The sequence below is a fragment of the Poecilia reticulata genome, chromosome 2 (genome assembly GCF_904066995.2).
Source record: "Poecilia reticulata chromosome 2, P_reticulata-male-v2, whole genome shotgun sequence".
In the NCBI taxonomy this organism is placed as follows: Eukaryota; Metazoa; Chordata; class Actinopteri; order Cyprinodontiformes; family Poeciliidae; genus Poecilia; species Poecilia reticulata.
Window position 1 is genome coordinate 4,288,497 of NC_088831.1, and position 26,176 is coordinate 4,314,672.

At 40.7% G+C, this 26,176-nt stretch overlaps 1 protein-coding gene and 1 long non-coding RNA gene across 2 annotated transcripts; one reads left to right on the forward strand and one right to left on the reverse strand.

Moving 5' to 3' along the window:
- Positions 1-955: 955 nt before the first annotated feature.
- LOC103473761 (fibronectin type III domain-containing protein 4-like) lies at positions 956-26,133 on the forward strand. Its single transcript, XM_008424236.3, has 7 exons — positions 956-1,614; positions 15,717-15,832; positions 20,141-20,242; positions 23,641-23,743; positions 24,788-24,877; positions 24,955-25,121; positions 25,966-26,133. Exons 1-7 carry the CDS (start codon positions 1,527-1,529, stop codon positions 26,005-26,007), a joined length of 708 nt encoding a protein of 235 aa, XP_008422458.2. The 5' UTR covers positions 956-1,526; the 3' UTR covers positions 26,008-26,133.
- Positions 19,014-20,134, reverse strand: LOC103473758 (uncharacterized). Its single transcript, XR_535061.2, has 2 exons — positions 19,291-20,134; positions 19,014-19,212 (listed from the first exon to the last, which is right to left on the reverse strand). It is a non-coding gene; the product is annotated as an uncharacterized LOC103473758 (long non-coding RNA).
- Positions 26,134-26,176: the final 43 nt, after the last annotated feature.

Consider the following 26,176-nt stretch of genomic DNA (forward strand, 5'->3'; position numbering starts at 1 on the left):
GAAGCCCCAAATGCCAGAGGAGTTGAAAAGGCGACATGATGGATACAGAGCAGGAGAAAAGGAGGAACTTCAAACCATCTTGTCCATCGATCATAACGGACAACGTGAGATCATTATAGCTAACAAGTTGGACGAACTTCAAGTCTCGACAAGGACTCAGCAAAACCGTAGGGTATGCAGTAAACTCTCAGCAGTAAGTTTCTGCTTAACGTTCGGCTGTGTTATTTCAGCAGCTGCTTACATTCCACTCTCAGCTGTTGCTGACAATGCAAGTGATGTCATCAGCTCAGTTGTTGCTAAGCTACAGGCACGACACCTCAATGCATCTGTGGTAATATCTGGTGATTTTTCTCTGCTTGGAGAATAAACATCCTGTTCAGAGACAACCTGTGAGAAAGCTGAAGAAGCCCTGCGGGGTTGTTGGGAGGCCACTGATTGGATGGCTCTGTGGCAGCCACATGGAGAGGACATCATTTTGTTGAAAAACAGATTATCACATCTTGACATAGGGAACCTTTTACTTTTTCCTTGTTTGTAAAAAAAAATATTAACATAACAAAGATTGTTGATAAATTTCTTCAGATTAAATTAGATTAAATGGGCAGTGTTATGTATGTTTACATCATGTTAAGCCTGTCTGCTCTTCTGCCAGGTTTTCCTACCACTCAACTTTCTGTTGGACTGCTTGAATACAACACTCTGGATAAATGCATAGTGAAATGAGTTTGTTTTTTAATTTTTTTTTTTTACTTTTTGATCTGAATTATGTAAGCGTCTTCTACATCCCACCTTCTAAACGATGTCATGTTCCATGGAATCATAAATCATCGATGCTGAGAAATATTGAAGAAGCCATCAGACCTGCTAAAGGTTTGAAGGCATCTTCATATTCACCTGATTATATAATCAACAGTTGGCTGTTTGGGGGGGTGGAGGGGGGGCTCGAGGTGACACCGACTGGTCCATCCTCTTTCTCGCTCCTCCTCATCCTCTTCATCCTCCATGCTGTGTTTGGTGACAGGATTTCAGTGCAGACCTGCTGTGTGCTTCTTTTTTTCTTTTAGGCTGAATGGAGGAGTTAATAGAGCTCCTGCAGACATTTTCTCCTCTTCAGGGATCCCCACTGTAGATACAGACAGCCCAGCCTCAATTTGCTGTAATTTCTCCCAGCGAAAGCCGACGTTTCTTCGCTCCCCGAGCGGTGAGCTTGACCTGAAGCGGCGAAAAGGCGCATTTTCATCCCCGGTGGACACAGCCGCGGCGGAGGTGAGCGGGACTACCTGTTTGCTTCCCCCGGGGTTGCGCGAGCGTGTGTCGCCCCGACTGATATTCACTTGAACGGCGCTGCTGGTGCTACATACCTACTGACCTACTTTGTGTTAGTTGGGAGTGAAAGCGTTGAGGCGGCTGCGTTTTTAAAGAGATGAAAGGTGTTGTGGACACAGCGGTGACCCCGCGGGGAGGAGAGCTCCAGTGAAACAGAGCCAGAAGTCAAAAAGGGAGGCGGCGGAGCGGAGGCAGCAGGAATGGCTGCGTCTCATCACCTGGACCCCGGGCTGCTGCTGCTGCTGCTGCTGCTGGCCTGCTGGCGAACACCGGCGATGGTCGGTGGAAGTAAGTCAGTTCGTCTTTGTGAAATTGTCAATAATGCATTGTTCCAAATATAGTTCGCGCTGTAGCAGCTGGCTTTAATTCCTAATTCAGTTGAATTTGTTATTTTAACCGACAAAAAGGCTCAGTCAGAATATCATAAAGTTAATTTCTTTTACTCATTTAATTCAAAATGTTAATCTCATACTACACACATCGAACGTTTCAAGTGTTTGTTTACATTGATACCATTATCACTAAAACAAAAAAATACAATAATTTTATAGATTAAAACCAGATTATAGCTATCATCTTAGCAAAATGATGCAAGTCAAGATATACAGTATTAATGGAAAGTTAAGTGGAAGGGGGAAAAGCGTGATAGAAAAAGTTTCCTCTCAGCTCACAGTAGGGTTTTACAATATTAGGAAAACATAATGTGATTTTTGGCTGTGATTCTTAACCCACATTGTCCTCTCTGTAGTTTTTCTTTTCCATCATCACAATGAACCTGGTGCTCTGCTCTGCTGGTCTGATCTTGGTTGCTAAAGAACCACATTAAATGAAAGCAAACAGACCATCCAAGTGGCCAAATAGTTCACATAAAAGCTTAACTTTGATCTACGGTACCCAATGATGTTGCACACATAATATTGACATCATTTCAGTTTGATATGTATATATATTTTTTAAAATATATACTGAAAATTTCAATAAGACTAAGTAAAACATGATTATAATACCAATTAAATTGCAACTTCATATTGAAGCAAGTTCTGTTTATTGACATTGTGTGATTGTAAATATGGTCACATTGGTAGTAATTGCATGTGCTGAAGTACAAAAGTGGTTTTTAACATAATTCAGTTTTTTTTCTTCTTTTTGTTAATATGGAGAAATGCGTACATGTACATTTGCACATCTACATCTACATTTGATGTGCATACTTTGTGCACATGTAAATGCTACATTTCCTTTGTGTGACATTGACAGCGTTACATGCAATGGCAAATTGTACTGAGCGCGTTTAAAAGTTTTTTACTAAGCTACATAAAGTTATTCTCATAGCTCGATCTTGCATGTTAAATAAAACAGAACTCAGCACTTTCACAGTCCTACAAGATTGAAATGGCTAAAAAAATAATGCTGAGGCTCTAGTAGTTTTTGAAAATATTATTCAGTTTAACAGAGCAGAAATTGACACATGTAAGCTTTTATTTTCTTACCCCAAACATCTTGACAAGCGACATTAAATGTTCAAAGATAGTTATAGACTGTTAAGGTCACAAATTGGCATGCACAATATTTCATATTTTGTGTTATGGCTGAAAATGTATGAAAATTTAACACACAAAGTATCAAAAGACAACCATTGAAACGTCTATTCAATATTTATGTTTTTATGTTCTATCTGTTCACTTTTATGTGCAGCTTTAAATTCAAGTTCGTGGCGCTACTGATATTTGTAAGTGAGTGTGACACTTGTTCATGTGGCATGACTGCACATGCTGTGACAAACCGGACTTCATAAGCAGGACCAGGAGGTTCTGATGCTGTGAAGTGTTGTTTGTGTCCTTTTTTGTGAGAACGGTCCTTTAGCATAGCCGTTGTAATAAAAAGGAAGAGAACACAGCAATATCAACAGAGAAAGCAGGAATATTTCAGACCAAACCAACTTTATTTATAAAGCACTTTAAAACAACCACAGCTGATACAAAGTGCTGTACATTAAAACAATACATAATAAAAATAAAAACTTAGTTTCAAAACAAAAACATACAATTTAAAACTAGATCCCGCTGGTGTTGAAAGCCAAGTAAAATAGATGGGTTTTAAGACGAACTTTAAAAGTGGACAGTGAAGGGGCCTCTCTGACCTGCAATGGCAAGTCGTTCCATAACTTAGGGCAAATGACAGAGAAAGCCCTGTCCCCTCTGAGACAGGGGGATCAGGGCTCAGCTGATCTGCTGACCTGAAAGACCGATAGGGTATGTAGGGATGAAGAAGCTCAGAGAGGTAAGCCGGGGCAAGATTATGCAGTGATTTAAAAACAAACAAGAATTTTAAAGTGAATCCTAAAATATACAGGCAGGCAGTGAAGTGAGGCCAGGACAGGGGTCACATGCTCCCTCTTTCGAGTTCCTGTCAAAAGTTGTGCAGCAGCATTCTGAACCAGCTGCAGACGTGAGAGCAGCGACTGACTGACTCCCAGATAAAGTGCGTTACAGTAATCCAATCGAGTTGAAATAAAAGCGTGGATCACTGTTTCAAAATGCTGCCTGGAAAGAAAAGATTTCACTGACGCCAATCGCCTTAAATGATAAAAGCTGGACTTAACCACGGCTCTGATTTGGCTGTCCAATTTAAAATCACTGTCCACCTTAAAACCAAGATCTGTAATAACAGGTTTAAAATATACCTCCAAAGGTCCCAGGTCAACAGAGGAGGACTCACAGGAGCCACTGGGTCCAAACACCACCACCTCTGTTTTGTTTTCATTAAAATTTAAAAAGTTCAAGGCCAACCAAGCTTTAATATCACTTAGACATGCCAGGAGATGTGTGATTGAATGTACGTCCTTCTGCTTCATGGGCAAATAAATCTGACAATCATCAGCATAACAATGAAATTAAATCCCATGTTTCCTGAGGGTAGAACCCAGAGGCAGTAAATAAAGAGAGAAAAGCAGTGGGCCCAGAATTGAGCCCTGCGGGACACCATAAGACATTGGAGCAGCAGATGATTCAGAGTCACTAATTTTCACTGAAATTGTTCTCTCCTCCAGGTAGGACCGGAACCATTTAAGAACAGTGCCACCAATACCTACAATGTGCTGTAATCGCGATATTAAAATGTCGTGGTCTACTGTATCAAAGGCCGCAGTTAGGTCAAGTAAAATCAGAACAACATGGTTACCAGAATCACATGCAAGAAGAATGTCATTAAAGCAAGATAACAATACATGCTCAAATAATTTATTTTGACTCAGTGACTCCTTACCGCTATTGGAGCAATCAGAGCAGATCCGTGCCGTATTGGATGACTTGTCCTTTTCCTCTGGATATTAGCCAGACACACTTGTCGACTCTTGATGCCAAGTATCAAAGTTTCCTCACCTTCACTTCTGATTCTTGGGGTGTAATGAAAACTTCTCTTTACTGTTTTTTGTTTTTAGTTACATGAAATACTAAGCTTTACATTTCCTAGACATTTGTTCTAAAATCAAAAAGATTACAAACCAGAAGAAGTCCGGAAACTGCTAGTCACGACCGCATCAAAATTTTGCAGAACAGAACTATTGTTCATTTAATGGCGGTTCATAAACTTGGCAAAGGGTTAGAAACTGGTATTAAAGACATAAAATGAACAAAAGCAAACTTTTGTCTACTCTCCTCGCTAAATCTTCCTCTCATAGGTCTTTCCAAACATCAACGTTCTGCAACGAACTCTAATATAAGACTTTAACTTGTCTTAAACAGTAGACACCCTTGTGTCTAATGAAATCAGAAGCACTTACAGGTACAGTTATTAACACTCCACCGGGGGAAGCTACATCCGTCTGGCGTTAGCAACCATTTCATTCTGACACTTGCCACCTACATGCAGATTTTTAACGACCAGTCCAACCCCCACATGGCAACATCCATCTCTCCCCTACTGCAGCAACCCACCCTCAGCCAACACAAAGCACAAACCACGGAGCCACACGGATGAATAGTCTCTCTTCTGCTTTGACTGAATTTATTGGGTTGTGACGAGCAAGTCCGTCGGCCGGGTTTTTATTCGTTTTCTGTACGAAATATTGTTTTTCTTAACCCAAACCCAGGGTTTTACTTTTTTAGAGTCACATGTCACGTTTTACAAAACACCTCGGTGGATTAATAAAAGTGCCAATGTTAATAGATATTCTTAGACTTTAACAAACACATTTTTCAAGCAGAAGGTTTTTTTTTTTTTTTTTTTTCAAAGTCCACACACTAAAGCAGAGGTTCCCAAACTGCGGGGTGCGCCCCCTAGAAGGGGCGCGGGAAGCCGTCTAGGTGAAAAAAACCCAAACCTGAACGCTGCATGCGCTGGGTTTTTATCTTAGAATGGCCAACTCTGTTATTCCTATGTAAATTTGATACAGTAGGGGCTTCTGCACTTCCCATATCTGTGTCCTCTGTCACTTTTATCAGCAGTTAAAACTGTTTAATCCATTGTTAACATGTGGTAACCTGTTTTTCCGACCTGCCTTTAAACGCAACATGAGCGCTACGACGCTTGCGCTGGTTTTGCACCTGTGCACCGTGAAGGAGACCTGCTGCTGTGCGGAGATACGCAGGTGTGTTAGAATCATGGCAGCAAACCAGCAAAACGCAAAGAACTTTTCACAGTTTTTCCCCCAAACTATCAGACTGTTGAGTAAAGCTGTTGGATGCAGGTAATGTTAGCTAAAAGATGACTAGCTAGCTAATATCGATACAGCACCTTCAGCTTAACAAGTAGCCTGTAGACTACTGATGTTGTCTATGTTCAGCTACGTACATTCATTTTGCCCCCCAAAAATGTCAACCCCCACCCCCACCCACCCCTGCTTGCACAAGTTGTTCAGCTAGACAGCTATTTGTAATCCATAGGGGGGGCCCAGAAAATGTTTGGAAACCACTGAGGGGGCCCAGGAGAAAAAGTTTGGGAACCACTGCACTAAAGGAATGAAATGGAATGAATATGTCATTTCTTTTTCTTTATAAAAGCCACATCCTGCAGCTTTAATGCAAGTGGAGTTTCTGTTTGCACCTTATATTTCAACCAGACAAAGTGATCTGGGGAAAAGTGTGAAGTCCACAGCAAACAACCCATCAGGTGGTCCAGACTGGCCTCTTCCCTGATTAATGAGCTGCAGCAGCAGTGTGCTTTAATCACCCTCGGCCGGCTTTCTGCTTGTTGGTCATTGTTAATCAGACTTTAGGACGACGATGCCAAATCAGCACTCTTCGTCTTGGCAGAACAAGATGAAGCCAATCACGCTCATGAGACTCCACGTGCAGTAAAGTGTGCTTTTCATTTTCCCCACACGCGGACCGTCATAAACGCCTCGACCTCGCTGCGGCTTATCGTCCCGCCGCCACTTTTGGTGCAAATGGAAAGAGAGAGAGAAAAAAAGTGTTCTTCCACCCTTGTTATTTCCCTGTTTGATAAATCCCAAACATCTGCTCGAACGCAGCAGCACACAGATGAATTGAGTTTTTGTTTTTTTTTTAAATATGAAAAGCGTGTATTTAGAGCCATGGAAGGGCTTGGAGCGACCCCGCAGGCTGTGGCCTTCTGGGGGAAAAGGGGAAAAAAAGTCACAATCAGAGCTCTAAAAACTCAGCAAACTGTTATCAGTAAACTAAAACACCAATATTTAAATAAACTCCAGGGTATTACCTTATAGTTGTGGTTCAATTACACATATCTGGATTTATAAAAATCTGGATAGTCTGTTTTCTAGGCCACACAAGAGTCTTTAAAATGAGGAGAAAGCTGTTGTGCAGATGTCATTAGGAAGGAGAAGGGAAGACATCACAAATGTGCACCGGCTGTGGAAGCAGGAGGGTTGTATTGATGCGCAGCAGGGTGAAGAGGGTTTTTGTTTCTCTGTCTCACTGTGGAGCTCTGAATCTCTTCTGCACACTGTTGCTGCCACCATCTTTATTCCTCTGTAACACCCAGAATCTCGAGCATCCTCCTTTCCTCCTGTGTGTTTTTGTTAATTGTGCCAGCATCACTGCTTCGCCTCTTCTAGGACGTGCACCTGACTGCAAGGTCAAGTTGATTTTGCAGCTCATTTCCGTTTAAAGTAATGCATAAAGTAATGCATTTTCAGAGTTAATGTTACGTGCTGAAGAAGGCCATTAAGCATAAAATGAGTGCAAATTTTAGTTGACGTGAATAATTTGTTCTGCATGTGAGGGAGGAAGGAGGCTTCAAAATAACGAAGAAAATACAAAGTGATCCAGTAGAAAATGTGCCATTGATTGAGCACAAAAAATATTAATGAAAAAAGCAATCAAGAAGCACCAAAGCATTTCCATAAATCACATAACGCTTAATGGAAACATGGCAATTTAAAAAAAAAAAAACAACAACAACAAAAAAAAACGTTTTTTGATGTTTTGGTGCTGGAATGAGATGCTTTTTTTGTGGGACATATCAAAATTGGTTTATTTTGCAAAGTTTTAATGGAAACCCTTTTTTTAACAACCCAACAACAACTGGCAAGTTGTTGAACCACGAAGAAGACGACAACTGACAGTAGTCAGAGGATGATGGTGCAGCATATTTTCTTAATGACTTTTCATGTGAACTTATTCACGTGTGATTTTAATTCTTAACCAAGTTTCGCGTACATTTGTAATGGAAATGCAGCTGGAGGTGGTATCAGAGGCACATTGGCCGCACGTTGACTGGGCCCAACTAAAATGAAAGACAAAGAGGCACAAACCGCCAAAAAGGACTACCAGTAACTCGAAGCAGGCAACTGTAGCCACAAGATAAACACAAAAAGCAACTGTAGGTAAACAAAGAACACTAAGAGGCATATATCGGCATCAAATGGCACATTTGAAAGCCAATTGACCAACACATGCAAATGTGAAAACGACCCCCAATTGGGAGGTTTGAAAGCAAAACAATTGCAAGAGGCAAATGTGAAAACTAACAGAACAATGAAAAACCAAATGTTAAAGCAAAATTACCATCAGACGATACCAAATTGCTACAAAAAGACAAACTGAAAAATAAAGTAGCAAAAAAACAATACATGTGCTAAAACAAACTAATAAAATGCAAATTTACAGAAATTAACAACACTGAGAGAAAAAAGGGATCATCAGACGGTCACCGAAAAAGTACTGTGGCTCAACAGACGGCAGACACTTGGACGGAGTTTGTGTCTTGTGAGAGCTGGAATGTTTTCATAATCCACTCAGGATCAGCGTGTTTAATCAGTATTCATAGTTTGTCAGGAGGTTGTACAGCATGGACACTCAGACTCCAACACGTGCGCAGACATCCATCCATCTTTAGAAAGTGGTGGGAAGCCATTATCCAGATTAAGCTGTCCAAGTCTATTATCTAACTGTTACATCAGCCTGATCTACAGCCCACCGTCCGACTCCACTTGTACGTCACAGATTACTCTACACTGGGAGGAGAGGTAAACATCCGCTGTCACCAGGCTTATTTGGGGTTTTGATCACTTTAGTGTTGTTGAGGGCAGCAGAAAATCTCAAGCTGGGTTTCGCTTGGAAACACAGACGCTAAACAGTAGGGCTTGTGGGTAAGATGTACAGCTGACCTGTGTGAAGTTTTACAGAACGCTGGTTTCATGTTCCCGTATCTCGCTCTCTATCCCGCATGCGCCTCGCTCTCGCAGGTAACAAACAACATGGCGCCAATTGGCAGGGTTGCCAGATCTGACAAACATAATTTAAAGCCCATCCAACTATTAAAAAAAACACACACGCACGCACACACACGCGCGCACACACACACGCAATGTTTTTAGTTGTCCTTTATATTGAGAGTGCAAAAGGACTTGTCTCTATGAACACAACCATGCCTGTTTGTTTTATTATATATATATATATATATATATATATATATATATATATATATATATATATATATATATATATATATATATATATATATATATATATGTTTGTTTGTTTGTTTGTTTGTTTGTTTGTTTGTTTGTTTGTTTGTTTTGTTTTTTTTGTGGCACCATACAGGGAACAGTGTTATACAAAAACATACAGTAAGCACAAGCTTGAACCATTTGTCTGGAATGGAATGAACAGAAACCATAACATAATAAAATACACATTATCATGTGCATAAGTTTACATTTCAATGATTTGCATTTCAATACAACTTTCTTTGGTAAATATAAAGGGGAAGTATTATGTAATATTGACTTTTTTTTTAGCTTTACATCATGTTATAATGTTATTCCCTCAGTATTGCTTTGATTCTGTCATGCATGTCTGAAAAATCTTTTAATCTCCCATGGCAGCCATTCAGCTTGCAAAATGCCCGGTTGGACTTAGCTCCTCCTTCAAGGTCGAAGCTCCTCCTCGGAGCTGCAGTTTCCAAGCTTCCACCTCACAGATCAGCTCTTCCCCTGTGACTCCCCCACCCAGCTCCTTCAGACTAGCCAGCAGCAATTAGCAATCACCTGATTGTACTGCGCATCTGCTGAGCTCATTATAGGAGCTACTTCTCAGTGCAATGCTGGCAAAAATGTTGCTAAAGGGTTAATAGAGGAGCCATACTGAAATGACTGCCTCTAGGCAGTTTCAGAAAGAGCAGGAACTTCTTAAAGAGATATTGGCCCAATTCTAAAGCACTAAATTTCAAAGTCAAACATCTTTTAAGTCATATTTGATATATATGTAGCATTTTTATAAGGCAACAATTACTTGATTGTGCTATAAAATTATATTATGTGCCTGGAAAATACATACTACAAACTCGTTTAATAAATCACTTAATTCTTTCTATTTTGGCCCTCAATATTTTCTGCCCTTTCGGATCATTTTAAAAACTGAATTTATTATAGTTCATTAATAATTTTAATTAAAGTTCAGACAGGCAGCTGGATCAATAGTTTCGACAGATGCATAAATGTATAAATGGATGGATGATGACTCTAAGACAACAGGAGAGTGTGTCGTCTTATTTTTCAAATTCCCGTTTTTCCATCCTGAGCAGAGCAAGAGCTCGGCACTTGTCACGTAAAAAAACCTCTTATAGTCGGCAAGTCAGATATCCTGAATGGGCTGCTAGCATTAGCATGGTGTTTACCCACCATTACTGCTGTGTTGTGATCCTAAGGAAAAGATGCTGTGAATTGCACATCAACACCTTCCAATTAGAGCCTCCAAGCATAGCATTCGCAGAGCAGCAGAGTTGATTTAATGGAGTTTTGAATTCCTCCTGCTCCAAGCAACTTTCAGCTGAACTCATCATGCACTGGAATTTCTCCAAACTGGTACGAGCTGAAAACAAATGAGGACTGGGTCAAAAGAGGACTGCCTCTGCCTTTCGACGGTGGCTTTGTGTCATTAACATTTTTACATTTTCCAGGGGGAGATTTCTGTAGGAAAATGGAGGACATGCGGAGATTGACAAAAACAAACATGTGTACACATAATGCAAAGAGGCGCGACGAGAAGGCATTCCTCCTACACGCTCAGAGCCGCGTTTCATGCTCCCTGCCAACGACAGACGAGATCCCCCTGAAGTCTCGCTATGCTACGGTTGCTGCAGCCCACCGCCTTTCATCTGGCAGCGCCAAATCGGCTTCTGCAATTACATTACACACATACACACACACACGAGGAGAGAAGAGGCTGAGACGGAGTCAGTAAGACGGAGGAAAAAACAGATGGAGAACAAAGGGAAGTGGACGGAAGATGATGGGAAGGGAAACAAATGAAGGGCAGAAAAAAGGGGGGGAAAAGCTATTATTCACAGCAGATATCAAGAGGTAGTGATTTTCAATCTTTTTTGGTTTTGATGAGCAGAGTGCGATGACAGACAAATGGACCTCTGTGGGGGAAAAAAAGGGAGAGGAATGTGAGGGATGATTTCTAGCAGCTCAGATGGCCGTCAGAGCACACTCTGTTCCTGTGTGTCCTCTGTTCTGTTAGTCTGAATTACATATTTATAACCATTCATTTTTAATTTTCTTTTAAAGGACACATTTAGTCATCTGCTGCTTTTACATGCGCCACGCTAAATCATGCTAACATGACAACGGAGACCTCTGCTAGGGTCGATGGTAGGCAGAGTGAGAAACACACAAAAACTTGGAACAGTTTGGGAGTTTTTCTGTGGTCAAAATCATATCTTCTGGTTCAGATTCCTACAGAAATATGACTAGATATCAAATATAACTCCTAATTTAGCGCCTCAAAATTGGATCTCTGTCTCTTTAAAAAACTCCACCTCTTCCTGAAACGCCACCTTCAGGAAGTCATCACAACATGGCTTCTTATGTTGCACTGAGAAGTAGCTCCTATGATGTGCAGCTCCAAATGGTGTTTGCTAATTGCTTCCGGCTAGTCTGAAGGAGCCAAGGCGTTTTTACACACTTTAACGGTTGCCACAGGAGACTACAGGATTTCTCAAACATGACTGAAAGAATCAAAGCTACACTCCAGGTGTGTTTGTGATGAGGAGATAAGATTACAACATGCTCTGAAGCTTGAAAAAAAAGAAAAAAAAGTGTTTGTTTTTTTATATAAGATCAGAGAAATTTGAAGAAAAGATTGTGAAGGAACAAGTTTCCAGCTCGCCACATCTTTTTGTCGTAAATATAAATCAGCTTTGAAGTTCGCTCCATTAATATTTAAGCAAACGTTCATTTTTTGAGTGCAATCAAAAAAAAAAACTTCAGTAGACGCAGCAAGTGCGTTTGCCTCCTTTTGCATCACCACTTGTTCCCATTTGACGTCTTTGCATCGATGCGTTATGTAATCACTCCCAGCTCCAAAGCATTTACAGATAGGCTCAACAAGAAAGCTGCTAAGATGTTAAGTTTCATCCTCCAGATCATAAGCCAGAGAGGCATTGTCTTACAGTGAGAAAATGTCACAATTTCTACCTCCACTGTATCAGAAAAATAGAACGTTGGCCTCAAAATGGCCGCTCGCTTTCTTGTACCACCTTCCTGGCCCGCTTTCGTTCAGTCGACCTGCGCATCCGGGTCGCGAGTACTTGGTAATCCTTTCCTGTCAGCCGCCAGCCGGTGCTCTGGGAGTATCTGAAGGAACTAGACGCCCCCGGAGGTTAGGGCTTACTTCTGTAGAACCTCATGCCTTTTATTTTAATGAGTCTGGAGCTGGTTTGTGCAGAGAGCAGAGGATGGCAGAGTTCTTAGCCTGACATGTTGGGTTTTGGAGCTTTGGAATTAGCTTGAACTGATCTGTGTGACTATTTGGTGAGTTTGTGTGGGTGGTGGAACTTGTGTCTTAGCCAGGCTGGAAATGAGTCATACTCATCTGTTCCCGGAGCAAAAAAAAACAAAAAAAACCCACATAATTCTGATGCAGTAAGGGGCGACCATTCCATTTCCTTAAGCACTTAGCGGTAATGATCCTATTTGGACATATTGGATGGTCATGTAAAAGAACTGAGGAAGGAAATGGGTCTTATGAATGTCACAATGTGTAAAACGGAATCGTGGAATTAAATTTTTAGTTTTTCACGTGATAAGCATTTGGTGTTTAACTCTAAAGCATTTTAAAAAGAAATGTTCTTCTAACATTTTAGTAAAACCAATGTTCTGTTGAATCACAGCAGTCTGTTTCATTTGTGTTAGCAGGTAATGTGGACCAGTTATCTATTGATTTTCTTTTTCTTATTCACCACAATTACTTACCCTTTTGGGTTAATAAATATAGTTAAAATGGAATTCAGAAAAACGAAAACTGGAATTTTGGAAAAACTAAAATAAAATGGAGTTTCATAGATCCCTAGGTGATGAATGGATAAACAGATGAATTGTTGAATGAATTTTGAGGTAAATGGATAGAAAGAAAATCCAAGAGCAGCATTCTCCACTAATTACCCTCAATGCAAATTTCCTGATTCTAATTGGGCTTTTTTGCTGTTGATGCCCTAATTGGCTGCAGCACAGACCCTTTGACTGCCTCTTTCTTCTGCTTCACACACAAACATTACAGGGGCACACACTTCTATCAGGCGCTCACTAATTGCCTTCTGCAGCTGGAAGAGCCGATGAGAAATATGCAATTCTGTTCCCGTCGCTCTCTCAAAAAGAAACTGAAGTGGATAAACTGGACCAATCGATACGTATTGACCCTCTGTAAAAACCGAGTGATTGATGCTGTGATGAGTTTTTATAGCAGTGAGAAGGTCACTGAAGAAGAGCCAGCCCTTCCTGTCATAACGGCAGGCTTTCCTCCTGTGTCTACTTTTGTTTTTGTATTTGCTTTCATTTTTGTGTTTTGTGTTTCTGTCGGACGGATCTCGTCTTAAATGTTGTGTTTTATGCACTGATGTTGAGAAATCATCGGAATGATTTATAATGCTCTGTTTTTCCATTTTATTTCTCTTTGCACCATTGTGCTAAAAGAACAAAGCACAGGCTGATAACAGTAAGGCTTAACTGGGTTTAAAGAGCGTGCTTAGGTAGGAATTGGCAACATCTGGAAATCTGAAAGTAAAACTAAGGATCTCCTCTCTCAAGAAGACGAATAAGACTGCTGTCATCACTGGTTGCTATGCTAACTGTGTCAATTTGTAACTTAAGAAGCTAAATACAAATGTCAATTCAATAATTATTGACCCATAGTAAAAACTAAGTGATAAGATGTTGTAGTTGCTATGCTAACTGTGCTAATTTGTGATTTAGGATGCTAAATAGTCAAAGATGTAAATTCAATACTTAATGTCAATAAGTAAATACTGGTCTTGTGATGAGATGTTATAACAGATATGCTAACTGTGCTAATTTGTAACTGAATAAGCTAAAAACAGTCAAAGATGTCAATTCAGTAATTATTGACCCGTAATAAAAACTAAGTGATGTTACAGCTGCTGTGCTAACTGCGCTAATTTGTACGTTAAGATCCTAAATACAGTCAAAGATGTCAATTCCATTATCATTTCCTTCTTTTAAAGTAGAAATTTTTTTTTTTTTTACAAAAACAGTTTTACAGCGACTTATGTCCTTCATCAGGTGTGATGTTGCCTTTGCTCTTTATATAAACAATTAATAAAAGATAATATATATTCTTTTGATATGGTTTTAATGTTTTCATACAATACAACGCTTAAGAAAAACTGAATTGGCAGAAATTGGTCAAAGACGGGTCTGAGTTTGGAAATTGGTAACAAAATGATTGGTGCGTCAAATAATTGAGGGTTTTCAGAAAATATGGAATCAGCCATAGGAACTGAGATCATGATTTGTGTCGTTACTTTGCAGATATTTCAGCGTTAAGGTTGCAGCTGGAGTGCATGTTTTCATTCTTTATTGATGGCTGTGCTCTTAGGCAACATGGGGAGGAAGCGCTCTCATAGCTCCACCGTTTTTTGTATTTGCTTTTATTTTTATTCTTTTTCTGTCTTTGGACAGATGATTTTCCAGAAGTACAAAACAATCTTTGTGTTGTCTTTTGTCCTTTTATATAAATGTTTTTTTGTTTTTTTACCTGTCTCTGACTTCCCCATCCTCTTAGCCTTTAGCTTAGCATACACCCCTCCCATTTTGCAATGCTGATTCCTTGATACCTTTGCTAACATCGCGTACATATCAATGCTGAATTGTGATATGGCCATATTATTATTTTCTAATGTTTTACTGTTATTTATCCAAGTTATTCCCCATTATTCCTCTTTCTTTTGTTAGTTGATTTGAGTATTTTGCTAAAAATTCATTACCCGTTTTGGCTAGTTACATGTTTGCTAGTTTAGCTTCAGGGTTTATTGGCTTAATATTTTGACCTTTTAAGGTTTAACTTGTGTGTTAATGAATTATCATACTTATTATTAGTGCTCATTCCGGTGTATTTATGAAATACCTGGTGTTCAGACATATGTGGAATATGTGGAAGGACTTGAATTCACTCCTTCATAAGCTAGCATGAGAAAATCACTGCATTTTCAGAAGAGTAGCTAACAGAGACTAAATGTTTAGCTAATGATTCCTGAAAATCAAGTGGGGCTTCAATTTGTTAAACTAAATTATCATAATTATTTTAGTTACATGAGACTAGTGTTTCACAACACTTTTGAAGTCATTTTAATGCAAACTGTACACTTTAATTAAGGGGTAACTGTTGCTTAGAAAATAAAGTAAGACATATCATCAGTTTGAAAATAGTCTAGATCAATAATTATGCTTAAATAATAACTGATTCATTTTAACTTTTGCTTTTGTCTTTCTCAGTGCTTTTTTTATTGTTGCTTGCTTTTAAAAATCAATCTTTTGCCTCATCTTTCATCTTTAGGACTTTTTACCATGAGTGTTCCATCAATGAATCCCATCAATAAAAAGTTGCCTCGGCGTCCCTGTTCCTGGTCGTCCTGACAGCTCATGTGTGTGTCTGTGTGTGTGTCCACAGCTGTGCCAGCGGCACCTGTGAATGTCTCGGTGACCCAGCTGAGGGCGCACTCAGCCATGGTGACCTGGAACGTCCCTCAGGGTGACACGGTCATCGGCTACTCCATCTCTCAGCAGGTACGTTCAGCCGTCTGTCTCCTCATCCGTTCACTTCGCATGACGAGAAAACCTGGAGCGCTGCCACACTGGGTGGAAGAGAGGTGAGGGGAGGGGGGGGATAACGCAGTCTCTCCAAAAATAAATTATAGAGTTCTTTGTGATCGCCTCTGTCCCACGAGGGGCGGATAATTCTCCACTTTGTCTGCAGGACCTTTAAAACGCTGCATCATTTTATTAGCCCTGCAGGCAACCAGCAATCTGCCCAGAAACACTTTGAGGGGCTTCGCCCATAAACATTTAAATAGTCTGAAGGTTTATTGAAGTCAACGCTGGCTGTGGAGCCACGCTGCTTACTGTAAGAAATAATAAAAAACAAATGTCTTGATTAAAACCTGCACAAGCATCCAGTTATGGAGAAAAACTTAAATGTAATTGTAGATAGGGGTTAAAAAAAATTATTTCCACCAAAAAAATCTGAGAAAATGTTAAACTTTTAATACTCTTTAAACAACCTTTTTAAAGCAGACTTGTAAACTTTATCCCACTTTAATAACTTTGGATGAGTTATTAAACACAATCCTAGCTGTTGCATTTTAAAACATTTTTTTCCACTGGAAACTGGAGATAGCAAAGCAGGCCCGCATCATGACGGGACCTGTGCTGTGCTTTAACGCAGGTTGGCTGTTTCACCCCCCAGTGTGTTTCATATTGCTGCGCTCTCCGGTCAATCAGAGCTGTAATTAGTCTAAATGAATCGAGCTGCAGTGCAGTTTTTCTGCGGATCAATTCTTCTGCTACATCAGCCCGTTCTCATGGTCTCGCCTCTCCCGCTAACTCAGCTCGGCTCATTTTTGTCCGTTTTTTTCTTCTTCTTTCCACCACCTACGGTCTTTTGGCAAACGGGGAATCGAACATTAGCTGACTTCTGAATTCGAGCCGTCTCCATTAGCGCTAATGATTTTGGCTCTGACTCGTCCTTACAGGAGGAGCATCTACGGCGGCTGCAGTGCCAGATCTTCTTGTTGATTATTTTTTTCTTCTTCTTGTTCTTCAGTTTTTAAGCTTCCAGATGGTGTTTGGAAGAAAACACTAAACGAGGATGTAAACCGTCTCTTGCCACAACCTCAGAAGGCTGTTATGTAAAAGCCTTACTCAAATATTAATGGAGGAGGGCGATGGGAGCAGGTAGATGCAGCAGCTCTTTTCTTCTGCCATTAGTCATCAGGATCAGGAGGGGGCTCTACAAAGGAGCAACGCTGCAGTTACATAAAAATGTCAATCATCAACCACTCTTTATTCTGTAAAAAAAAATGAAAAAAACAACAACAAACCGTCCCTTTAAAAACTGTTTGTTTCCCGGTTTAATTAGCTGCTGCTTCATGAGATTACTTCCCTCTCCACTGCATGTGAAGGAGAAGCGGGACGAGGGAACAATCTCTGATGAACACTTGCTGCTGCGCTCGTCTGAAGCAGCTGGAAATCCCACGGCGCCCCGGCTGCCGAGGTTCACACAGCCCCGCGCTCCGACAGGAAGTAACCCAGTTTCATAACTGCGTTTCCAAGATTCACCAGCGAATCTCGTTTTGACATCCGGCAAGCCGTCAAAAGGCCGACGCTCGTCAAACGAGCCGGGCCTGCAGGATTGTAAAGACTCAGCCAAACTTCAGATTTACTGAACATCCAACTTCTTCTCTACCAGTCGCACTATAAATAAGTCTGCTTTAGGTTTATTTTTTACCACTTTGGCTCCGGTAGATGAGTTATCAGCCGCAGGTGGGAGGTTGCCGTATTCAGAGGATGGAGGTCTTGTTAAAGCATTTCCTGAAAGCTTCAAAAGCTAAAAGCTCCTCGGGGACACAGCATTAGTCGCGACATCGAGTGTTTGATGTGGATTTTTCTTGACTATATTTTTTGAAACAAATTACATCAGATTTCAGATTTTTTATTTTGCTTTTGTGCAGATTAATCCAAATATCATTGACTAGATTTTTCACAAATAAGTGCTCAGTGTTTTGAGTGGGCTCCTTTCTGAATAAATCGCTGCCTGTAGTTCTGCTGATGCGACCAGTGTTGTGCAATAATAGATCTGGTTTAGCTATTATTAACTAATTCATTTCTTAAGACAGTTTTTACCTAAATTAATCATTTAGATAAGTTACAAAGTCGGGCCACCACCTAGAAAATAATAACAAAATATTATATCTGTTATGATCTGGCTATTAAATAACCCATAAACTGATATATCCTTCCTAAAGTAGTGGCCTAAGGCTTTTTTTTTATTTAGCTAAAATATGGTGATTTTTACTTATTTTTTCTTACTTTTTGGACAGATTGATTCTTGGTGTAACGCGTCACTGCGGTGGGCAGCGTAGTAATTTTGAAAACTAAGATTGCGGCTCAAACGGACACTCAGGAGCTAGTTTTGCTGTTTTGAAGTATCCCGTTGTTAATAACAATATTATTTGAGCGCCAGAGGTCCAGTATGGTAGAGGTCCAGTATGGTAGAGGTCCAGTATGGTAGAGGTCCAGTATGGTAGAGGTCCAGTATGGTAGTATGGTAGACTGCACAAGCAAGGGAAACCTGTGCTGAAGCTTTAACTTAGTTAACGTTTAGCTTTGTCACAAAAAGGGACATTTTAGCCCATTTTTAGGACTATTTTATATAGCCTAGTGGCAAGAAAGGGAACAAAAAAGCCCGTAAGGCAGACAAGCTCATGTTACTGGACTGTCAGTGATTTAGCCAGTCATTAGAACGAAGTTTGAACAGTCTGAATCAGTGCTAGCTTCAGCTGCAGCATGCTCTAAGGCTTGTTCCGTTTGGGACAGTTTTAAGCATCAACAATGCAAAAAAAACTTTGTGAAGTACACAATAAGACATTGAAATTGTTTATCCCTAAGCTTTGGTTAGGATCAGCAGAGCTTAGGATTCATCTCTGCCCAGTGACAACCTCTTACTTCGGGCTTCCCTGTGGCTAGCTTAGCGGCTAGTCTTTAGACCAGAGTGGACTAAACCAACTCAAGTCTCAAAATATATCAGAGTGGTTTATGTGAATGACATTTTATGGACCATGAAGCCACAGTCATATTTGCACAGAAGCCGGTCCTGTTTGTGTTCTGTGGTTTGAAAACCCAATCTCATTTTCTGTCATTTTGAGCGGATAACTCAGTCGCTATTGCTGTATTGACCATGACAACATCACACTGGACCTTAGGCAGCTTGAATAAACCAACTCAAGCTACAGTGTATTTAATGTGAATCACCCCAAACTCTAGAATTATTTCACTAGTTCATCCTTCCACTAAACTTTCCATTAATACAGCTTCTTCAGTACTGATCTTTTGGAGTCAATCAGGAGTCTCCGTTGTGATCTGCTCTCATGAAGTTACTGTCTGAGAAGCTGAATTATAAGATTTTGTTATGTGAGCTGACTGAAAACTCCAGAACTTGTTTATAATCCCAATTTATGGAGACTCACCTCTGAATTCTGCTCTACCATATTCCCGTATCTTCCTGAAATCCAGCCTGTTATGGGCTCTCTGCACTTTGCGGATTAGATTTGCTGCAGTTCTTTTCAAAAGTCATTCTTGTCCGTCTCCAGAGTCGGCCGCTCTTGGAGAATCGCTGATTAGTGAACCTTTTTAAGTCCTGATATGCGTCACGAAGCGTCTCATCTTGGAGATGATAAAAACCTCCTTCGCTGATGTGTCGCCTGCAACGCTGCCAGAGGAGCAGGGGACGACATCTGGAGAGCCCTGAGCTCGCCGTCAGCCGTTTTATTTATTGACTTTCCCTCAGCTTTTAGTTCTCTGCAGACACATTTATTAGACGGGAGCCTGAACTTTCTGCTGGCCTGATATTAAGAAACCTTTAATCCAGAGGAGAGGAAGGAGTTTATGAAGTTCAGCGGTGTGCTTACCTAGCAGTCGGGTTAAATCTCTGATGAGCAAACACTTCCGCTTCTCGCTTTGTGAGCTGGAAGTAGGTTTCATTTGCCTCGTTTCTTCAGTTTTTCCTTATATGCAGCCAGACTTTCTTGTAATCTGTTCACTATAATCGTAGTTTTTGACTCCAAACACTTTGTATTTTGTATCAATACATAACAGAACTGTATCTGAACCACTGGCAAAGAGTAACGCTGCCAACGCCATGCTTCAATCGACCAGAAAAAGTACGGAAATTGTCTTCCTGAGAGTTAGCAGAGGTGTCTGCGCCTCGTTAGAGACCCTGAGCATCATAAACGACAGGACTGTTAGCATGTTAGGAGGTGGAATAACAATAAAGTAAGTTTTTGTTGTGTCTTTTTGTTGTTGTTTCTTTTTCTGCAGAGGCAGGATGGCCTGATGCAGCGCTCCATCCGAGAGGTGAACACGTCCAGCCGCTGGTGTGTCCTCTGGGACCTGGACGAAGACACACACTACAGCGTCCAGGTATCCCGACTCATATGGTTAAAGAAGTAGAAGTGTTCTGATGTGAGCAATGAAAAGCGGTTTGAATTGAAATCCACTGTCAGGGTTGAATCCGTGTTGCTCTCTCAAACACTGCGTCGTTTTCAGCCTGAGTAAAGCTGAAGGAGTCAGAGCTACTTTCAGTCTCAGCAACCATCACAGCCTCAATAGGATGTGCAATTTGGAGTGGTTTGTCCTTCTCTTCTGCTGGGAAATGTCGGCCTGGTTGCAGCATGATATTTTTTAGAAATTGTGGACTGTGCGCTGAAAGCAGTGAGCGAATACTTTGAATATAAGCCTTCACAAGGCTTCCATTTTCAAAGCTAAATATGTTGCCATGGCTTTTATTTCAAATCCATGCAGGTATATTTCCAATTTAAAGGGGAGAATTATGTAAAATATACTTTTTGAGCTTTACATCATGTTTTGTTATTCCCATATCAAAAACAAACCTGGAGTGTTGCTTTGATTCTTTCATGGATGTTTGACAAATCATTTAATCTCCCATGGCAACCATTCATTTTTTGAAATTCAGTCATGGAGGTCCACAGGTCACTTAATAGTGAGTCACAGCATTCCCTTTTATTCAAACTGAACAATATCCTCTTATAACCTCAGTGTATCCAAGCACCAAATCATTGGCTCAGATGGTACATTTCAATACAGTTGTATAAATTGCAGCTGGTTACCATGGAGATATTTTTTTATATTGAAATAAATCACATTTCGTTTATCTTAAATTAAGGGTCTTTTGGTTTTTGTAACTTCAGAACTGATTTTCTGACATTTACTTCTTCTTCATGTTGTTCTGTAAAACTGTAACAGCTTAAAAAAAAAGATTTCATAAATTCCAGAAAACAAATATTTTTACTACTGATATAAAATTACATGTTGCAGTCAAATGACTTGCTTAAAACTCTTTGACTTGAGTTTTGCATGCCTCTACCTTGTTTGGATTCAACTGGAAGATTTTAAATTAATTGTGATTTGCAAAACAATTACTTCTTTCAAGGCTAACAATGTGTTTTTTTAAAGCACAATTTTATCTGATAAGAGGAGATTAAACTAAATTACAAATATGAAAAATGTCCATCAACCTCCAAAACAAGATTTATGTGCTGTGATAGGTTCTTCAGTATTCCATCAACTTTTAATACTTTTTATTACAGTCACTCCATTCCATCGTTTAAATGATGATGGGAAACAGATGTTCGTTTCAAGCGTTTTTATGCTAAATGCTCCTGATCAGATTATCTCTGAGGAGTTTTCACTGCAGCACATCTTAATAAGAGCACGCTTTAAAAACCATGAATTTATTAGCCGATTAAGTGCTTTTCATTTTCCTAACTGACTCTAATTAACAGGGATTGTTGAATTAACTGTCTGTAGCAACTCTTCATTGGTTTTTTTTATTTAATTAAAGATTTTTTTGGCTCTAGTGCCTTTATTTGATAGTTAATTGACAGGAGGGTGGGTAATGAGAGAAGGGGGAAGACATGCAGCAAAGGTTGCCAAGGCTGGGAATCAAGCCTGCGACAGCTGCATCGAGGACTAGGGCCTCCATATGTGGGTTGTGCTTAGCCCCTGCGCCACCACAGCACACCCCCTTCATTAGTTTTTAGAGCTGAAAGTTTAACTCGAGCTCGGAGCGTTTCCATCACGGCTCCGTTGTTGCTGGTTTTTAGCAGATCGGTGCAGTGACTCGGGCTGACCTTCAGCAGGAGGTTGAATGCTGTCAACAGGTAGATGTGCTGCAGGGGGTCAAAGAGCGGACACCTCGACACGTCTGGAGGGTTAAGAAAGGTGAAATTCCTAAGGGAGTCGGATGAGGGAGCAGGAAGGTTTGGGTTCAGTCCAATGAGCATTGTTCCTAAAATGACTCCGTTGAAGCATGTAGGAGGACTCTTAAGTGTGAAGTTCTGAGCCTGAATATTTCTGGCTCATAAATAAAAATAAAACAACATTTCTGCCATAAAACTCCTCTGAAGGTTTTGGAAAATGACAAAAGCACCCCCAAACGTCTTTTGGCAGTATTATGTACAATCCATTTTTATCTAATCAATTACCGTATTTTCTGCACTATAAGGCGCACCTAAAAACCTTCAATTTCCTCAAAAGTCGACAGTGCGCCTTAGAACTTGGTGCGCCTTATATATGGACCAGTACTGAGCCACAACAGGTCTAACAACTACGATAAGCAGCCGCCAACTTCATTTTCCCCTGTAGAAGAAGAAGTGTGCGGTGCATGCTGGGATAGTTGCCAGAATGCTGGTTTGTTAATAAAGTTTGACTGACCTATCTACATACCGACCTGATAATCAGGTCGTCTGCAGGTCATTTAGCACCATGTTCTCCACAAAAGCCAGGGGGCGTAGGGGAAGAGAGACGGAGACTGTGGTGGCAGCGTGTCGGTTGGTCTGTGTTACCCAGAAAGCAGTTGGGCACAATATCGCAACACCAACACCGTGAGTGAAACAATGACTGGGGCAGATTACTATATGAAATACTCGGGGAACACTTCTTTACAAATGTGGATGTGTAATAATAGAGTACGGAACAAATCGGCCACTCAAACTGAAGCGTCTATTCTTTGCGCTTATAATGCAGTGCGCCTTATATATGAAAAAAGTTTTAAAATAGGCCATTCATTGAAGGTGCACCTTATAGTGTGGAAAATATGGTACATACCTGCAGCAGGTATGTCAGATGCCTTGATTCTTTTATGCATGTTTGAGAAATCCTTGAATCTTCCATGGCAACCATTCAGCTGTTCAAAACATCTGGGTGGACTTAGCTCCGCCTCCCTCGGACGAAGCTCCTTCCTCTGACGAAGCTCCTCCCTCAGAGATGCAGTTTCTAAGGCTCCACCTCATAGTGCACCTCTTCCCTCTCTGCTCCTTCAGACTAGCCAGCGGTAATTAGCAAATGCCTGGTAGAACTGTGCTCATTATACAAGCTACTTCCCAGCGAAACGTTGGTTTCATGTTGTGATGACATCCTGAGTTTCAAAAGGAGTCATGACTTAGAAAATGAATAAATTCAAGACGTAAAATTACAAAGTCAAATTTCTTTACAATAATATTTGACATATACAGCATTTTTCTAACAACTGAAGGTAAAAAGATTGTGCTACAAATTGGCACTGTGCAGCTGGAAACATTATACTGCCCCTTTAATGGAATATTTGGCCCAAAGTAAAGCATAGCTCCAACAATGCACTCTCCCTCTTCCTCTGACTTCATGTCTACGTCCTCCAGCAGTTGGAGGTCCTGGATCACAGCCAAAGCCCCTCCTGAGCCAGCTTCTTACATAACGGTCTCCTCTGGTCCTGTTTGGCTGTCTGTCTGCTGAAAGGTTGTCCCTTCTCCGACCCCGCCTAGGTGCAGTCCGTCGGCCTGCACGGAGACAGCCAACCCAGCCGCCCCGTCCACTTCAGGACCCTGGAGAGAACCGACCACTATCCGGCCGGAGTCCTGGACCACCGTAAGTCCCGTTTGTTTAGCACATCTCATTAACAGGGCAGTTAAGTGATCAGTTATGCAACAAACAGTAAACATTACATTTTGTCGCATGCTGCCATCAACAAATCAATCAAACATGCTGATCAATGTTTTAGCTACTACTAATCAAAGACTTTTCGATCAATGCTACTAAAGATAAACACATGGATGAGATTCTCTGGATGATGTGTCAAACTCGAGGCCCAGGGGCCAAATCTGGCCCGCTGTAGCTCTTTTTGTGGCCCTCTAGACTCCAAATTACATCAGTAAGTCTGTCTGGTTTTTCAATGAATCTGCAAAATTCACACAAAATTTTACTGCAAATTTTTCTCAAAACTGGCCAAAAACATTGGGTCTAAGTGACTGCTGCCTTCGCCTCACTTGATGTCAAGTTGTAGTCTGCGACCAATACAGCGATTAATACAAATATTTCTAAAGTAGCACCACAAAAAGTGTGAATTTGATTGCAAAAAAACCCAAAAAAACCCAAAAACAATCACAAAATTCTGAATGGATTGATCATTGTGAAAAGATGTTCGAATAAAATATTATTTAATTCTAAGAAACACTGACTGAACGCTGGAACCAACAGCTATTTATTGATATTTTAACAGTTTAATAGGTTTTATTAATACACTGTGGCACAAACTGGTCCTTTAAGAACGTTCAGATTTTTGATTTGGCTCAAAATGAAAATGAGTTTGATGGCCCTGCTGTAGATCTTCGACATTAGTCGTTTAATCCTGGAAATGTTGGTCAGGTGATAGAAGGCTGATTTTGTGGCTGTCTCTATGTGGCTCTGAAGGTTCAGGTCTAAAACGACATCCAGATTTTGGACCTGATTTCCAGTTCCCAGCTGTAATAACTGACTGTAGGTCATTCCTCTTTGAGTCCAAATATAAAAACTTCAGTTTTGCTTCTGTAAAGTTGGAGAGTTTTGGCTCATCCACAAACCTGGCAGTCAGGAACGATGTTCTGTTGGGATAGTCATCTCCAGTGTGTAAAGTGTGACTCCGCGTCTCCACAGACGAACCAGCCATGGAGGGTCTGGGGATGACCCCTCACCTGCAGACCGGAGAGCTGCTCATCATCACCACCGTGCTGCTGCTGTGGGCCGGTGAGTCTGCTGTGATCTCTCTCGACCTTCAGGTGAGCGCGTGTCCTCCTCCTGCTTTAACCTGCGCTCTCTTTCAGCCGTCATCGCCCTCTTCTGCCGGCAGTACGACATCATCAAGGACAATGACTCCAACGGCACCAAGGAGAAGGCCAAGAGGCCGCTGGTGCAGGCCAGCTCCTCCTACTACAACGCCTCGGCGGGAAGTTCGCCCATCTACCACAACGGAGCCGTCCGCAGCAGCAGGGTGAGGCGCTATGCACTCACTCTTCTTCTGGGTTTTATTTTTTACAGCAGAGATCCCAGAGTAAACTTGGGTTCTACATCTTAACTCTTATTTAAAGTGCAGCTCCCCCTGCTGGACATGTCACACCCATCTAAAAACAGCAGAGTTAATGAAAAAAGGCCAGTTTGAACTTTTATGCATTTGAAACTATCTGCTAAAACCTGCTCACTCATTAGATGTATTTTAAGCATTTGAAGCCTGTCGCAATACATCATAAGTTAAAACAAGCTTGATCATTTCCATTTGCATGATTTTTTTTTTCATGTGTCTTTCTTTCTTCCTAAACTTTAATAACCAAAGTTTTCAGTTTGGTGCTTTGGTCTCATCTAGGGCAGCTATGCTTAGAGACTTCATCATTCATTTTATTTGGTTTTTGTTTATTTATTTTTGGATATTTAAAATCTCCTCCAGTTCCAGTGTTAAGTGTTTGTTAGAATTTAAAGTTGATTGATCTTTGAGAATGTGTTCTTGCAATAATATGACTTGAAAATGGTCTTAAAACAGCAATATTATCATTTATCACAATAACTTCTGAGACAATTCATCGTCCGATGTATTATTGTGACAGACTAAATGAAGATTTAGTCTATTACTTTATTGCAAAGGAATAATAAAGTGGGTAACTTTCACAAGGTTGCTATATAACAACATGGCCATCTTAACTTGATTTAAGGTGGTTCAAACATCTGAAAAAAGCAAAGCAGCCAGCTGGTGTTGTGTGTTTCCAGTCTATAATTTGTTGCTTGGCAGCATATTTTTTGTGTTTTATCGTCTTGTCGTGTTTTTTTTTTTTTTTTTTTTCCAGTTGCACCGAGCCTCTTCTTCCATCAGCATCATCAGAGTCTGATGTCGGGAGACTTTTCTTCTCAGGAGGAGCCTCAGCCGGATCAGCGCAGCCGCTGTGAGGGATTTCTGGAACCTGATGCTCCAAACTGTTGTAACATAAGGAGCGGGTTTGAGAGCGGGCCGGTGCTGCCCTCTGCTGCCCTCTGCTGGCAGATTGTTGTGACTCTTTC